Below are 18,464 nucleotides of genomic sequence, written 5' to 3'. Positions count from 1 at the left end.
GGTGAGATGATAGAGTACATATAGGCAAAATAGCAACGTTGAAATATTGGATGGACAAAAATAATATGATTGTCGTTAACTCCGTCTACATCAATTTGACGGAGTTCTTTAAGTAAGAAAAGGTAATTTTAGCCACTGATTTGGTAACTTTTAAGTTTAGGCCACTAAAATGCAAAAGTAATAATTTTCGGGGTATGAATAGTGTAATATATTATATTATATTATAGTATTATATTAATTGTATTGTGCCAATATACTCCGACATGTATACATTAAGTTTTTTAGTATGCATATGTGTTAGTCCTATCTTTATACATATCCGGCTCGGTATTACTGTCGAGATATGATAAGCTGCTTTCAATTATTAATTGTACACGATTTTTAATAATTTTTTGTTGTTTTTACCTGATACATATATACGAACTTAACATTTCTTACCTTAGAAATATATTAGAAATTTATTTTTGTGGTGCGTTTCAAACATTTTTACGAGTTATATGAGTAGAATATGTATACAGTTGATCTGCTTTCCATAATAGTTCAAAAATTTGATCGTATGATGCGCATATATCAAATTGTAGATTGACTTTACGAGATAGGCATTATTGCAACTTAGTGATTTAATCTTTGATTAAACTTATTAACTAATTTTACAGACTTTTTGATACATGCATATTTGGATTTCTGATATATGCATTTTTACATATAAAAGTTATAAAACCGATTTAAACTAATAACCACGAATATACATAGAAATAAAGGATTCGTCATGATGTCATATTCATTATTTCTAAAATATATAAACCTTATTATTAAAAAATGAAATATGGAATTAAGCAAAAACTTGTAAAGGATTCGTCATGTCATGTTTATTATTTCTAAGATATATAAACCATATTAATAAAAAAGAAATCTAGAATTAAGCAAAAACTTGTACAGTAGAACTTTGATAAATAAAATATTTGATAAATAAATAATCTCGTCAAATAAATACCTTTTCGGTCCCTACATAATAGACACAATAACAATACATTTTTGACCTCGATAAATAAATGATCACGATTATTGACAATAGTTTGATCCCGATGAGATTCATTTATCGAAGTTTGACCGTAATAAATAATATTTTAAACACAACCAAAATTAATAAATATTAAACAACTAAATTGAAGAAGAAAATTATTACAAGGAAAAAGGAAAAAGGAAAAGGAAAGTAAATTGACGGAGGGACAAAGCTGAAAAGGCCTTGTAAACTCATTCCGCCCCCAAACCCCAACCATCTCCGGCAGGCTACAATTAGTTTCTCCTATCTTCTCTCCCAAGCTCTCCTATCCTATCTTGTAAGCACTCCTCTTCTTGCCTATATATATACATATACATATACATATACATATATGTGTTATTAGTGTTTTTAATGGCAGTAAATTAAATAGTAATTAAATATATATGTGTTAATAGTACTATTTATATATATCAATAGTGTTAATAGTGTTTCTAATTGCAGTTTTAATGGCCGGAGGTGGTGCTAATGGAGGCTTTAAAGCTGTTCGTATTGTTGTCGCTGGAGACAAAGGCACTGGAAAATCCAGCTTGATTCTCACTGCTGTGGCCGATACTTTTCCTTCTAATGTTCCCCCGGTGTTGCCTCCCACTAATTTGCGCCCTGATATTTATCCCGACAAAGTCCCCGTTACCATTATCGATACGGCTTCTAGGTTTTCTTTTTCTTTTCTATATTTAACTGTTCCCTTCCACTTTTGTCTTTTTAATAAAGTATCTGTATGAAAGTACGGTTCGGATAGTTTGGTTCATAATACAACAAGTGTTGATTTTAAATTAATTGAATGAAAGAATAAAATAATGTGCTGAGGAGGAACAACTTATTTTTTTTTGATTCTGTGGTGGTTGATCCAATAAACATGGCTTTGGCATATGCTAAGAGTGCATTAGTTAGCCTTTGTCGTGTAGCCATTCGTTTTTACAAAAAAATATACAACCTTTTTTAGAACAATGTGTCCGTCTTAGTTGGAGTTAGATTAGATGGGGTCTGTGGCATAGGTAGGGGTGGCCGCCACGTAAAGTACGGAAGTTATATAAATCTAGTAAAGAATATTGCTTGTATAGTAATATATGTATTTTTTGCAGTTAAAGGGTAAAATAACGTAGCTCTTAAACTTTGACTCCGCTCCCAAATTTCTATAATTCTATGTATATAAATAATTTATGACTGTCTTCATATAATTGATGGTATGTTTTTTGTGGAAAAATATACCAATTTAGATAAGAAACTAAACTCTAGTTATAGGTTTCCATGCTATATATATTATTTATGTATAACTACACTGTGATTTTTTTAATAACCTTAGCCACAAAAGGGCTCCATTTAGTAGTTGATGGCGTTGGCATGTAAACTTTAGTTATAGTGTGATTTTTTTAATAACCTTAGCCAAAAGGGCTCCATTTAGTAGTTGATGGCGTTAGCATGTAAACTTTAGTTATAGTATGATTTTTTTAATAACCTTAGCCAAAAGGGCTCCATTTAGTAGTTGATGGCGTTAGCATGTAAATAGTACAATCATTTCCATATATATATTTAATTACAGTAAATTTTGTTCTAGAGTGCAGTGTACTCATTCAAACACCATTCCATTTTTTCACCAACTATAGTGCATGTTATTTTTTTACCAACTATAGTGCATGTTTGGCGACGTCCCTGTTGAGCATAAACGGGCCCAAATGCCATTTTCAATTTGTAAAGACTGTTTGGCAACAGTAAGATGGGTCTCATTTCTTCCGTCCCGTAAATGATGAAAAATAGAAAGTTGGTTGAACGATACATTACCGTTTCCATTCAACGTTTCTCGGGCTGTTTGAGTTGTCACTCTATTCTTCAAAGGCTTCATTAAAAACACTCCACCTTTAATTTAACTTTACTTAATATGATTTCAATTCTATGGAGTCCGCTATTTTCTTGAAGTCCATATATGTTCTGCAAATAAATATTGCTTAAATTATTGCAGAACATATTATTTTTCGAATGATATTCCACAAACATTATTATTTTACTAAAAATCTTGCAAATTGCATACATTTTACAAGTAAAACATTGCAAAATATATTATTCTACAAAATATGCTTAGTTTACAGAAATAAATGTTCATGTCGTAGAACATACGTATTGTACTTGTAAATATATATGAGATTTGCATGATTTTATTGAAGGAATGATATCCGTGAAACATGTGTAGTAAGATAACACGTTTTAGAAGATGTTTTATTTGCAAAACATAGATGGACTCCGAGGAATCTAATAAAAAGGTGCACTTCATAGAACTTTACTCTACTTAATATTATTATTACGTAAATACAGTTTTATAAAATATTATTTAATGTATTATATTAGTTAATTATTAACATATATATTTATATATGATAAACTTTATAATTACTCATATTTAAATATTTAATATTTTAATTTTAACAAATTACTATATATACTCAGATAAAAAACTTATAAAGATTAATTGGATTTTGAAAATCAAATTTGTTGGGCATCTTGTAGATGATTAATCGGTTAAATTGAGAAATTTTAAAACACTGCTTAAATGTTTGCGTAAATGTTGTATTTTCTTAAATTTACCTTTTTAGTAATTTGTATTTCAATATATATATATATATATATTATATTTTGTATTTCAATATATATATATATATATATTATATTTTGTATTTTCGAATTTTCTTCATATATTTAATTATTATATTAAAATTTTGATTTCTTTCAAATAAGTATAACTTTTTTTTTGAAATCAAAAGGAGAAATTGCATTAATTCAAATCATGCGAAAGTACACCAGATAGAAAATGAGGAACCGAAGTCCACTCAACACAATCAGACACAGAACTAGCCTCTCTAGCAATAGTGTGAGCCGCTATGTTCGCTGATCGTCTAACAAAACGAATACTATAGGACCTTAAGTCCTTAATAATAGAAGAGCACTCCTCAATGATATCACCAAAGTACGAGTTAACCTTACTTTTAAGCTTCATGGCGTTAACTACTAATTGTGAATCGAGCTGAAACACAATGTTAGTAGCTCTCCTCTCCTTTACCCAGGATAAAGCTTCTCGAAAGGCCATGGCCTCTGCAACTTTCGGCTCAAAAGCACCCATCCAAACACCACCAATAGCAGCTATGAACGACCCATGTTCATCTCGAAGTAAACAACCAAAAGAGCTCAGACTGTTGTCCTTAAAAACGGCAGCGTCAACATTACAAGACAACCATCCTGCATGAGGCCTTCTCTATCTTGAAATACCAGCCGGTTTAGTACATGAAACCTTAGACTTAACCTCTTGAGCTTTCTGCCACTATTCCAACAAATCACAGGCCACTTGGATAATCCTTCCTGGGACTGAAACAAACCTTTCCAAACAACTCCATTTCGGTGAGACCACAAGTTCCAAGCCACCATACAGAATTTCTCAATCTCCTTGATACTCCTGGTGTCAAAAATTGACGCGAGTAACTGCAGAATGTTACCACTTCCATCAGCATGAAAATGTATACTAAGCTCTTCCCAGCATCTGGTAGCTACAGGACAATACCACACCACATGTTGTATAGTTTCCTCCGCCATCCGACACATCGGGCACAAAGGATTAACCATTACCTTTCGCCTTTGTAAGTTCACCAGAGTTGGCACGCAATTATGCCATAAACGCCAAATAAAATTTTTAACCTTAGGAGGTATCAACAGAAGCCACAATCGTTGCCAATTAAAGTTCTCCTGGTTAGGGACCGACACTTGGAACTCCCTCATTAATCGACGATATCCTGTTTTGACTGTGTACAAACCTTTTTCATCATCAATCCACATCCAGCTGTCATCGTTTGATCCTGAACTACGAGGAATTCTCAATATTCGTTGTATATCCCTCTCAGCAAAAATGTCTTGTAACACATCCATATCCCACCTGTTCTCCGGACATAAAAGGCTACTAACCGTGATATTTTGCAACTCAGAATGAGCAGGAGCCAATAATAATGGGCCTTCATCGTCAGGAAGCCAAGGATCCGTCCAAACCTTTATAGATTCTCCAGAGCCCACCTTATAAGTTATGATTTACCAAACAGTTTAACTTATAAGTAACTTATACATAAAATTATCCAAACGCGTAAATAACTTATAAGTTACGTTGTTCATATCACTTATATGACATTTTTCAACTTTAAGTCATAAGTTACATTTTTTAAGAAACCCCAAACGAGCCCATAGTGTAATAACATAAGAAGTAATTTAATATGCACGTGTGACTTTACAATATATGCTATATGCAATGCAGTAGTTCTTATTTGGCCATATTTTCTTAAAAATTAGGATTCATGGATATGGAGCCGAAATTGGACATGGATACGATGATTCGGAATATAACCTTTACAAATGTGATATATCCGCACTTTATATGTTTTAAATTTGTAGACTAGGGTCTTTTACTAATATAAGACATATACTAATTGTTTATTTCAAAATTAGAGCATAAATCAAAAGAATAGCATGGAAATAGTAATTTATAACATCCCTTGCTAAAAACAAGTTGCTGTGAGGCTTTGAAAATTATTTTGAACTATGTTGTTGGAAATAGAAGTGTCCAGTTTTTAATTGAAGGACCCGACTCAGATCCCATACCCACACCCATGTCATGTGATGTCCGATCGACACGGTAAGAGGGAAAAATTGAAGATTCTTGGTAACATAGATCATAATTAAGCAAACACATAAGGACACCTAAAAGGAAAGCTAATAAAACTAAATTCAGCCCAAGTCCCAAACTAGCTGTGGTTGACTTTGTGGTCTCTTGATGTCTCCGCGAAACCCTAACACAATGGAAATTTTATTGTGGTAAATTTTGGTCCAAGTCATCTTGTTTGTTTTGTTCGATGATGTAGCAATTAATACATTTGTCAATTTTGGAAACATGTCTAATTATTAAGAGCAATTCCAACAAATTAGCTATTTGTCTTTCTAAATTTTAACCTAAGGAATGAGGTTAGAAATTTTGCTCCAATAATATCATAGTGGTTCTTTGTATCACTAAGATCCTTCATTACTTATAAACATGTAACCTTTTTTTTGCTAAGTTATAAATAGGTAACCTCCCCCTTTTCTCACCATGTCCTAACTTTTATTTTATAATAAATGTTAAAGCACTATCTTTCTCTCTCTATTGCATAGTGTATCTTTAATAATGAAAAAGTACTTTTAATAATATAATATAAAATAAGTAATGGGTATAATTAACATTGTTGGAGTTCAAAATATTTACCTATATTTTAAGTCATTAAGATTTAATATTTTATATTAAAAATAAGGAATGAACGAAAAATTTCTTGGAATTTCTATAAGTTCTCTTTTTATATTATATTCATTGTTGATATTAGCTAAATGCATGAATGCCGTTCTGTAGATCCTTTTCTCTAAGGTTGCACATTCATCTTTGTTAGAAGGCGATACAAAAACTATCAATCACACGCCTGCATACTACTGTTATGTTCTTATGCTATGGATCTTGCTCCTTTGGTTAATAGTATGTGCTTATACTACGTATCTATTGAAGGAACTATATATCACTAAATGTAAATGTGTAAAAATGGAACAACTTGTGTCTGTACTTCTGGATGCGTTTAGTTATATATATATATATGGGTCATGTTCCTCTGAGAACCCTTAGCCTAAGAACTCTTAGAACTTATACCTCTTAGGTAAGTTAAGATTCTCCAGCAGAACTTGCCTTATTTTGTAGTTTTGTATTCTTCAGCTGAACTTTGTATTTTGAATTCAAATTATAAGATATTTTAACAAATGTATTCTAAGAGTCTATTCAAAATTTTGGGTTCTGCAACTGCATTCAAAATGTTGTGTTCATATATTATATTTTGAAATTATTTTTAAACACACACAACGATGCAAAAAACACGTATTTAGATTTAGATCTTGAAAGTATATTTAAAATTTAGGGTTCTGCAGCAGAATTCGCCTTATATTTTAATAGTTCTAAGGTTCTATTTTAAGGATTGGTTCTAAGTTTAGCACACCCCTATGTATATATATGTATAAATATATATATACAGACACATGCACACACACTGTTCATTATGTAAACACAATTTTATGCATATCTTTAAACGCTGCAATTACTGTATCACAGTGCAGAGACTAGAGGTAAACTCGCAGAGGAATTGAAGCGGGCTGATGCAGTGGTTCTAACCTATGCTTGTGATAAGCCTTCAACTCTTGATCGCCTGAGTACTTTTTGGCTTCCCGAGTTGCAACGGTTAGAGGTTTGTACAAAGCTAGTATATAATAGTAAAGTAGGTATGCTCCATAGATAAGAACATTTTTTAGGTGTAGCTTAGAAACATAAAATCACTAGAAACAGAATAGAGAGCATTGCGATATTTGTCAGTGGATAATATGTGAATGTAATGGTGGATATGTATACATTTGTGAGCAGGTAAAGGTGCCGGTAATAGTGGTGGGTTGTAAGCTGGATTTGCGTGATGAACATTCAGTCAGTCTAGAGCAGGTGATGTCACCTATTATGCATCAATTTCGGGAGATTGAGACTTGCATTGAGTGTTCAGCACTGAACCATATTCAGGTACATACACGAACTACTTTGCTTAATGGAGATTGAACTTATATTGGTCTTTCCTTGTACTTCCATTAGATGTTGCACCATTATGACATATCTGAAATACTATAAAATTGACGGTGTATTGTGATTGTCTCTAATGTAAATATTTGTGTGGTCAACGGAGACCTAGATTGCACCCCAGCCTATACCAGAACAATTACTTCTACCGCGGTTCACATTTTAGTGTCAAGTTAATTGTTATGATGTCTTTGCCTCATTATTTATCTATTGTTTATTTTGTAAAACAATGTCATGGTGTCATAACTGTTAACATGAATTGTAATGAAATGCAATTTCTTTTTGCAGATCCCTGAGGTTTTCTACTACTCTCAAAAAGCAGTTCTTCATCCCACAGCTCCATTGTTTGATCAGGAAGCACAAACACTCAAACCAAGATGCATTAGGGCTCTAAAAAGGATTTTCATAATATGTGACCAGGACAGAGATGGCGCCCTTAGTAACGCAGAGTTGAATGATTTTCAGGTCTATTTTCTTCAAAAATGTGCGTTATTGTAGCCTTTATAAAATGTGGTACAGTTCAAACCAGATAATTAATTTTTTTTGCTGATAATGGTAATAGGTTAAGTGTTTTAATGCCCCTTTGCAACCATCTGAAATAGTCGGTGTCAAGAGGGTTGTGCAAGAAAAATTGCCAGAAGGCGTCAATGATCGTGGTCTTACTTTAACAGGATTTCTATTTCTCCATGCACTATTCATAGAGAAGGGTCGATTGGAGACAACATGGACTGTCCTGAGGAAATTTGGTTACAATAATGATATCAGACTTGACGTGGATCAACTTCCACCTCCCATAAAAAGGACTCCTGATCAGGTAAAATTTAAGTTTATGCTTTGCACATGTTTGAATGCGACGATTAACTGATATATATCCCCTCTGAATTTGTTTATATGTGCATTTACTCTCTCTCTCTCTCTCTGTCTCTCTCTCTCTCTCCCTCTCCTATACAGGTAATGATTTGTTCAAATACTAATTCCTTTTTGTCTTTCCATAGACCGTGGAACTTACAAATGAAGCTGTTGACTTTCTGAAAGAGACCTTTTCAACATTCGACATCGATGGTGTAAGTTCTTGTTTCTCTGCTAATTGTCAGCACTTCCAATTTATGCACTGCTTATCTCTGTGAAGCGTGAACCTCATTAACCTGCTGGATCTTAAGATAATTATAGATAATTTAGACCTATATATTAGTACTGACCATAAATCCATTATGAACTCATTTTTTTCTAATGTTGAGTGTTAAATTTTATCCAAAAAGTGAAAGCATTCATGATTCTTATGGATGCTATTGTCTTGATACATTTCTCTGGATCTTGGTTTAATCGTGTTAAATTTGAGTGTGAATTTGAGTGGAAGAATTGGACAGAGGACAGGCTTCCAGTTTTTAAAACTTCCCAGCATTACTTTTTCCCCAAATTTGAGTAACATAGTTTCCTCGCAACAAGCTTGCTGGTAATACTCTACGTATCTTGATTTGATTTCTTTAAGTATGATAGAGTCAGTTACTATAATATGTGTGAATATGGATTGCATAAGCTGCGTTTAGTTTTCTCAGACCAGCAACCACAGTTTCTTGTGAAAGAACCTAGATTTTTTCAGATGATCTTGCCTCGACGTATCTTGATTTGATTTCTCAAAGTATGATAGAGTCAGTTACTATAATATGTGTGAATATGGATTGCATAAGCTGCGTTTAGTTTTCTCAGACCAGCAACCACAGTTTCTTGTGAAAGAACCTAGAATTTTTCAGATGATCTTGCCTCGTGGCCTCGTGGGGTTATTAGTTACCTTAAAAGATGTTGCTTTAAATTACTTAGTTAATTAAAGTAAAAGAATTTTTACTTGATACAAGTTAATGTCTGTTTAGATAGTGCAATTAATTGTGTGTAACTTCAAAGTTATTACAAAAAAATGACAAAATGTACTCACAAGCAGGAGGTAGTACTGATTTATCAAGTCAAACTGCAAACTAGAATAAGTGATAAATCCTCTCTCCATATTACTTGTTGAAATTTAATCTGCAAGTCTGTTTAAGTAAAAAATTATCAATCAAACAGTCCTGTTTAGTTTTTGTGACATGCAAAGAAGAAAAGGCAGACGTGACGGGTTTTATCACTTGCAAATTGTGTCCTTTAGGCAAACTAAAGTTTTCATTAGTTAATCAAGGGTTCTCTGAATTTTTCCCAGGATGGGTCCCTTCGAACAGGTGAAGTTGAAGATCTTTTTTCTACTGCTCCTGAAAGGTAATATGTCTGACCTACGTGGTAGTAGTTTCTTATCCTTATGAACACAATTTTGAATAGATTGCTTTCGTGTTTGCAAAATTTGTGTGTCTGGAAGAGAAGTTGAAGTTCCATCTCTCTAGTTTTTTAAAGATGCTGCCCCTCGAGAGCTTATAGTGAGAGAGTTTTGTGGTTTAGGAAATTTACATTGTGTTTGTGGGTATACTAGAACAAAGAACTAGGTGTTGTGATAATGGAAGAAATTTTGTTGGGCCATTTAATATGAACTAGTAGCTTTTGATATCAAATTATGGGAGTAGAACATCTCAGATGAAATTGTGCTGGGTCTGTTGACTATAAATGCTAGCCATATCTCAAAGTTGGTGGATGCCACTTCCTTGTGTAAGTTTCCTCGATTTGAAAGTTGCATATTCTGAATATGCCACTGTCAATAGCTGCCTCAGTGCTGCTAAACATTTTCATGAGCGAGAGAGAAACTGATCTTTAAGATATTGATTTCTCTACTTGTTGAGTTGTAAGATACTTGAGGCCATTTTGATCAAAAGGAAAAGCATATGCTTTCTGTCTGCTGATAGTAAATACTAGTAATATATATTGAAGTTGCATGACGTCCAGAGTTAGGTCCCGTAGCCAAAGCCATTAAATATCTGATGGATGGTTGATGTCTTGTTACTTGAGTTATGATCTATTAGCAATCACAATTTTGATTTGTAGCTACTAAACTGAAACTGTGAAGATATTCATCAAGTTCAGAATGTAAATTGTAACTTTTAAAGAGGTATTATTAGTTACACGTGTAGTTTATGTAGTTATTTACAATCCTTAACAAGGCAATAACATTTCTCAAAATATGAACATTATTGAAATTCTTTTATACAAAACCTTGGACTGACAGTCTATAATGATGTGGCAGAAAAGGCTTCTGATTATATATGTCTTGTATTTTGTTGCATCTATCATGTACATTAACAGTGCTTACTGACATAGTGTCCTCGATGACATCTTGAATTTACAGTCCCTGGAGTGAAGCTCCCTACGAAGATGCCGCAGAGAGAACTGCCCTAGGAGGGCTTTCACTTGATGGGTTTTTATCTGAGGTAGGTGGAAAAAAATGTTATTGGGTTAAATTCCTGTATCCTGAGGCTTAAATTCTCGATCCAAGTCTCGGCTAGTCAATTTCTATTTGCTCATATTTTGATGAAATGCATTTGAATAGGATTGTCAAAATTTTAAATGGACTGCAGAAAAACTATTATTACCCTTCCCACATTTAACTGCAAATGTTATTTTGGCATTTTTTTCGTTTATTTTATAATTCTAAGTTATTTTTTTATCGCTTTAGGTATTGTAACAGAAAATAACTTTTTCTTGTACTTCAAGGAAACACATAAATTCTCAGCAAACAATATGAGTTATACAAAAATGCATAAAATACAAATCTATATTTTAACGAGGGTATGTTGAAAACATGAGTTTTTTCTCAAAAACTCTAAAGTATATAATTTAGAGTATTGGACAGTAGCACAAGACAGTGGGAATATGCTTGAATCTCGACTATTCCTGCATATAAATAGAGGACTGTTTCTGTTGAGTTTCATTCCACTGGCATGCCAGCATGGCCTATCAGATGTATACAATAAAATGCAGGGGAAATTATATGCGTGTATCTACACATGCCTTTTAAGGAAAGTGAAACCATGTTGGTCAATCATGCTTTCGTCTGAAATATGTATTAATGCTTTGGGTTATTACTATTGCACGTTCTCAAAATTCACAAATATATTTTGGTGTGTAGTGGGCCCTTATGACAGCACGAGACCCAATGTATAGTATTGAGAACCTGATATATATTGGCTATTCTGGTGATCCTTCTTCTGCCATTCATATCACTCGAAGAAGACGCATAGACCGTAAAAAGAAACAAACAGATCGAAATGTCTTTCAGTGCTTTGTGTTTGGTCCAAAAGAGGCCGGAAAGTCTGCACTATTAAATTCTTTTATTGGACGGTAACTTTTGTAATCCTTATACTGTCTGTATCTATATATTGCAATGTGAAATCTTTAAATGGCAAGTAGATCCCATGTGATACTCGAGATGATAATTTCAGCGCTATTGTCACTTAACTTTACGACACCTGTTGCCAAATTTTAATTGCAGGCCATTCTCGGATAATTATTTTCCAACAAAAGAGGAAAGTTATGCAGCTAATACACTCGATCAACTAGAGGTATTTTCTATTGTTATGCTACGTTTTTATGTTAAAAGATAGACAGTTTTTATTGCTTCCTTTGAAAATGAGTTGTAGTTGTGCCTGTTAGTGCTGATTGCTTGACATTACCTGTTCAAGTTCTTGTATTTTCAAGTATTAAAATATTTTATTGGGGTACCTACACTTAATTTGTCCAGACAGGAATGGAAACATCAGTGCGATGGCTATTGAAGAATAAGTCGTGTAGTTGTTGCTAAATACTTCTTATGGTGTGCTAAAGTACTAGATTGGAGTGCGAAGAATGATATTCGTGATTTTTTATCTACACACACACACATATATATATATGTATATATAGATATACATAAACATGATAACAAAATAATTTGATGCTGATTAGGATGAAGATATAGTACTGTGTTCTTGTTGAAAAGCCCTAAACAAGCACAAACTGCAAAGGTATCGCAGGCCATCAGCTCAATGCGCTATGTATTCACACATTTAGATGCTAAAATTAACGAAAATAGTAACAATAAATTATAAAGTAACATTAAAGTTAAATAGTGAACCAGAGTTGAGATAGAACTTGGGTCGGAATAACAAAAGAGATCAACTGGTGACTGAAGCATGTTCAATTATTACGACTTTGTATTATGATCCTCAGAACCTTCAAATCTTTCCGCTTCTTGCTCATGGATTGCCTCCACATGTACGAAGCGCTGGCTTGCTTCCCTTCGTTTTTGACATTTGAGTGTGATTGTGAAGTAGACTAATATTCCATTATCACACCATTTCCTTTTAATTTCGTCTTAATCCTTTCTGTTTATTTTTCTTTTTATGGCGATAAAGTTTTGTTTGGGCTGCTCCAATTTATTTTGGGTACTAAGACTGCCATATCTTATTTGTTATTTTTATGATTTCCCCAATATTTTTTTTTGATTTTTTTTCTTTCAAAAATCTGAAAATATTCAATCTAGTGTACTGTGCGTCTTACCTAGAATTGCCCTTATGCTCTTGATGCTCTCTCACTTGAGGGAAGTCACATTTCACCACACACTTGAGGGAAGTCAGATTTAACCACCTACGCGATGTTATTAACGCCTGCTTCACATCACTTTTCGCTTACTCGCGTTTTGGATGACTATGGCCTAAAATATAGGATTATAATAAATGGAAAAAGGGGAGAAGGGGGTATTACTTCCAGCTGTGATGCAATCCGGGATATTGAAGTAGTAGTTACCTTCCAACCATACTTTTCTTTATCAATTTTTTGGGCCATGCTTCAGTTCTTTTGACTTAAATATTCAAGCGCCTTCCGCTAAAATCTAGATATCGTAAATGATTGATCAGTGCTTTCAATGTTAAAAATTAAGTTTTTCCCTATGTACCATGAACTTTGCAGGAAGGTGTGATAGAGTTCGCCCAATTTACTACATGGTGTGATGAAAATGCCTTACAAATGTTCTATCTTTCTGCAAACATATCACTATGTAATATCATCACCTAATTTCGTCGGACTCATCTAGATTATTTAGTTCATAGTAGTCCCAACAAATAGAAATATAGTGGAATCAGTCAACCTACTATCATTGAGCTCCATTTAGGATTTACAAGAAACCCCTATATTCTACAAGCTACCTTACATCTAATGCTAATACTGTGTTTTTTTTAATTTTGTAATTGTATGCTAGAGTTTCTACAAATGAATATAAATGATATTGTTTTTTTTAACAGGGAAAGAAAACTCTAATTCTGCGAGAAATTCCTGATGAGGTAGTTGGGGGATTACTTTCTAACAAAGATGCCTTGGCAGCTTGTGATGTAGCTGTCTTTGTTTACGATAGGTACCGAACGCTTTGGTCACGTCTTTTTAAATAAGATTGTAATTATCTGAACTTTTACTAGGACACTGCCTAGAGGTCTTTACTAAAGACTGAGTTATAATCTTTGGTCTGATTTATCTATATGTAGCCACAACTTCCCATTTAGTGCATTGAATGTTAGTAATTCCAAGCTGAGTAAAGACATAGATAAATTAACTTATTTTGAATTAAATGACATCACTGATATTTGAGAATAACAATGGATCTGATCGGCTGGTATCAAATTTTGATCTGATATGAAAGAATGGATTGTCGACATTCTCCAAACCGGATACTTAGTTTTACTTATTTGCCATTTCGGTTGTAAAGGTCATTGTATAGGATAATGAATATAAGTTTGTGTGGGTAATTAATATAGAGAAATATATATTCTTGATATTGTACTTGCGAAAATGGAAATATATTTTGGAATAGAAGTATTATATAATTTAGAAGTACCTAGCGAGATGTAATTTAGATGTGTCACAGTCTTAGAATCTTTAGGTTCAATATCTGCATGCTTAGTGGGAGATGGTTCTCTTTCGTATTTTGTTTTGCACTTAGACTAGTGGGATTAGCTTTAGAGGCCGCTTAAGAAATTTAAGCACAGGCACTTAGCGGCTCTGCGTTGGAATTTTTTTATATCATTAGCAATCTACAAGGGTCAGAAATTCAACAGGAATCAGTCAACTTACTGCTGTTGGCGAAAGATACAAATTCAACAAAGATGTGTCCAAAAATCCAACAAGGGTAACCCCAAAGTTTAACAGAACATATTCACACATGAACTAAATCCATGAACTGGTATTTTAGGAGCTGGTAAGTTAGGCATAAAATGATACAATACTTTCTAAATTAATATCAATCACCCGATTTTACGCTAAAGTTCAAAAATATACTATTCATATGAAATTTGGAAGCAGCATGAGATTGATAATTTTATCCTATATTAATTGGTTGTGTAACAGTAATTTTGGTGGTATAACAATAACAGTAATTTAAATATGAATGAGCCAATATCAGATGAAGTTTTGGTTTGGTTTTCTTATTGTCGTGCGTGAGATCGAGGAAAATTATATGTAGTTTGCTAACTACCTGTGATTAATTTGCAAAAGTTCTTAGTTGCCTCGATCTTATTTCCCACTCGAATAAGTTCTTTGTGCAAAAAATAGTGATTTAAAATTTGGTTTTCATTTACTATGAACCTTATGATATGTTTAAATGGTGTGTGCTACTGTTAAATTGCATGGAACCTCTCTCTACCTTTACCCACATTTTCTGAAGAATCATTATAGTCAAATAGCCTGGGATAACCTGAACAGCAGACAATCTACCATTTGACTCTCTGTAATTGTTGAGGCCCCTGCATAAAGGACGTTCATGGTGTTATAATCAAACTAAATGAACTATGTACTTGTAATTTTAAAATGCGAACTCCCAAGATACACCTTATAACAGCATCGGTAAAGGGCCTGCTGCTAACTCCTCTATTGAATAAAGTGATCTACAACTTTAAGTTTCTCACCTGCAATGATTAATAAAGTTTTTATGATAACTCGATGCCTGGAAAACTTTTTCATGAAAACTCCTATACACCAATATAACTTCCTGTAACAATCTTAAGTTGCCTCAGACTTTACATGTGATGGATGTACTGAGTTGCTTCTTATATTACCTATGTAGAATTATAGTGATTATTATGCAAACTTATTTTTTTTTACTTCTCGTTTAGTTCTTATGAGGAGTCATGGAAGAAGACAACTGAATTGCTTTTAAAAGTAGCCAGTCATGGAGAAGCTACCGGTTATGAGGTGCCTTGCCTAATCGTTGCCGCTAAAGATGATCTGAATCCTCATATGGCAGCATTACAAGATTCAACTAGGGTATTATTCTTGACCACTGTTCGATTTGTTTGGGTACCAGATGCAGTAAATTGATTATTGGCTCACATCTATCATTCTTTCCACAACCTAGGGTTTTCCATCATCTATCCCTGAATCCAATCTATAATTCCTTAACTATTGTAGTTTCATCTTCTTGCACACAAAAACCCATATACCATTTGAGACTTTGAATGTGGTCTGATGTGTTGATGTGGTATTACAACAGTAGTTTACGTGGGTATAACATAGCGTACTTTCTAAGCCAACATGTATTCCACTAGTAGTAGTAACTTGTTCTTTTTAAAAAAAAAAAAAAGGAATAAGGAGTACAAGCTATCAGTACTGTTTCAGTCAATAGAGAGTAGTTTTTAGGGCTTGTGATCGAGTACCAGACTAGTATGATGGGCAAGAAAGTGTTCTGCGACGCTGAATAATATGAGATGAAATGACAATTTTGTTGATTTTGAAAGAACAATTTAAATTTAACCTTCAGGAGCAAAATGGGTATTTAATTCTGTTAGTCAATGAGCCATTAGATCTGCCCACTGAGAGCAACTCCAACCCAATACGATAAGTCTGTAACCCTATGATAGTGCAAAGTTTTAGCATAAAACCAATCCCAATTCAACACTATAATAGTGTGAAAATAACACCAAATGAATAGTATGACACCAAATTTGATGTAATTTTTTACACCAATTTGGCTTCTTTCATAATTTCTACCATGCCCTTGTATTTGTTAACAAAATCAAATTTATTTCCTAAATACTTGCTTCTCGAAAAGTGAGAATATCATGTCTTTTTTTAGACATTTAGCTCAATATATAGTTTAAATGGGTTGGAGTTGGTTTTGTAAAAGTGTAATTTTGACACTAAAATAGTGTAAAAGTTACACTATTTTAGTGTTATGTGTTGGAGATGGTCTGACTGAGTTATAATTTTAAGTTATTTGTCTAATCTAAGTTGTAGGATGCACCTGCATCAGTGATATTATATGACCTGTTAAACATCTTTCCATTCAACTATAATAATGTGAGTTTAAAATGTGAAGTTTAATTTGTGGTCAGAATTGACATCTAGACTTTCTTCTCTTGGTTTCTGCAGGTCAGTCAGAATATGGGGATAGATGCACCGATACCAATCAGCACAAAGTTGGGTGATTTTAATAATGTATTCAGGAGAATCATTGTTGCTGCAGAGCATCCTCATCTAAGCATTCCTGAAACTGAGGCTGGAAAGAGCCGCAAGCAGTACCATCGGCTTATTAATCGCTCAGTCATGTTTGTATCAGGTATATGTTACTACTGTTATTCTGTATTTTCCCCAGAAGTTTATGTTTACTTGTTCTGGATTATTACATGGCCTTGTGTACATAGCAGCATAGCTAAGCCAGCGATCATTTTTTGTTTAGAGTCATATTGACCCATCTTAAGCGGAAATAATAAATTTTAGCCCCTATTCCTAACAAGGGGAAAAGTTGAAAAACTTTGAGGGAGGGGGATGAGCATTTTGCGAGTGAGTCAGAGATTTAGCACATTTTCATTGCGGTCCTTTCTGCTGTATTAGTTTTGTTTCATAGATGCTTTAGTTAGTCCTGTATCTTGTAGTGATTACTTAATCTGCATAATAGATTTTCATATATATATATATATATATATATATATATATATTACGGAATTGAAGAAATATATTTTCGATTTCAGTCGGAGCTGCAGTGACCCTTGCTGGGCTGGCTGCTTACCGGGTATATGCTGCAAAGAGAAGTTCCTCAGGTTAAAGAGGACGTAGTATAGTTAGTGTATACATCTCTGCAAAAAAAGAAAGAAAATTTGATGTGGTACTGCCTTCATCTACAGGTTTATTGTGCGGCTGCTCGAGTATAACACAGAGATATTGTCTCGGTTTAATGCAGTGCACATATGTAATTTTAACTCTGTCTGAGTCTGATTCCTGTAGCAATTTTATAAAAAATAATTATATTGTGATAAGTTAAAGGGCTATCCTAGTTTTTCTAATGCCTTTAAATTTTCGTTGTAGGCAGTAAATTTTTTTAGGGTTCATCATCACCCAACTCATTTAAGTGCTTGAGCAATTTCTCTTCTTTATCGATCATCCTGAGGTTGTGAATAAATGAACTCTAACGATTGTTACTTTCAGTTTCTATTTTATAAGAAAATTTTAATTTTAAAAAACCACAATACTCTATTTCAAATTATATTATATTGTGAAAATTTTTAAGTTTTCTCATATTCAAATAAGTAGTACTAGTTTAGTTTAGTGCACAAGTGTTCTGTACTTGTACTGGGTTATTCATTTTAAAATGAAAATATTTCGGAGCGAGGTTTTATCATATGTTTGTTGAATGTTTGTCAAATAGCTTCCACCTCATTTCTGTCATTTTTGGTGCAGAATTTCAAATTCAGGCTCAAAATTTCCTCCGGCATACATATGTATATAGAGGCATTTGTTTAAATCTATATTATATTATAATAAGGAACGGGGTATAATTTGTTATGCCTTTTTTTGGTTGTTATGCCTTTTTTGGTTAGT

General features: G+C 33.3%; 1 protein-coding gene across 1 annotated transcript; it reads left to right on the top strand.

Annotated features, from left to right (window-relative positions):
- Positions 1 to 1,195: 1,195 nt before the first annotated feature.
- On the top strand, positions 1,196 to 17,929 carry LOC141677530 (mitochondrial Rho GTPase 1-like). The gene is made up of 15 exons (XM_074483509.1): positions 1,196 to 1,340; positions 1,505 to 1,715; positions 7,209 to 7,341; positions 7,515 to 7,661; positions 8,004 to 8,180; positions 8,278 to 8,529; positions 8,711 to 8,779; positions 9,904 to 9,959; positions 10,975 to 11,056; positions 11,755 to 11,966; positions 12,118 to 12,187; positions 13,904 to 14,013; positions 15,764 to 15,914; positions 17,019 to 17,205; positions 17,618 to 17,929. Exons 2-15 carry the CDS (start codon positions 1,510 to 1,512, stop codon positions 17,689 to 17,691), a joined length of 1,926 nt encoding a protein of 641 aa, XP_074339610.1. The 5' UTR covers positions 1,196 to 1,340; positions 1,505 to 1,509; the 3' UTR covers positions 17,692 to 17,929.
- The last annotated feature ends 535 nt before the right edge of the window (positions 17,930 to 18,464 follow it).

This window comes from Apium graveolens, chromosome 8 (assembly GCF_009905375.1).
Source record: "Apium graveolens cultivar Ventura chromosome 8, ASM990537v1, whole genome shotgun sequence".
Lineage (NCBI taxonomy): Eukaryota > Viridiplantae > Streptophyta > Magnoliopsida > Apiales > Apiaceae > Apium > Apium graveolens.
This window is presented reverse-complemented; position numbering and strand designations above follow the sequence as displayed.

Bases quoted from the DNA above. Each gene is read 5' to 3' on its own strand.
- LOC141677530 (XM_074483509.1), top strand. From the start codon at position 1,510: ATGGCCGGAGGTGGTGCTAATGGAGGCTTTAAAGCTGTTCGTATTGTT. The intron at 11,057-11,754 runs GTAGGTGGAAAA...TTTGGTGTGTAG, and splicing joins TTGATGGGTTTTTATCTGAG to TGGGCCCTTATGACAGCACG. The intron at 14,014-15,763 runs GTACCGAACGCT...CTTCTCGTTTAG, and splicing joins GCTGTCTTTGTTTACGATAG to TTCTTATGAGGAGTCATGGA.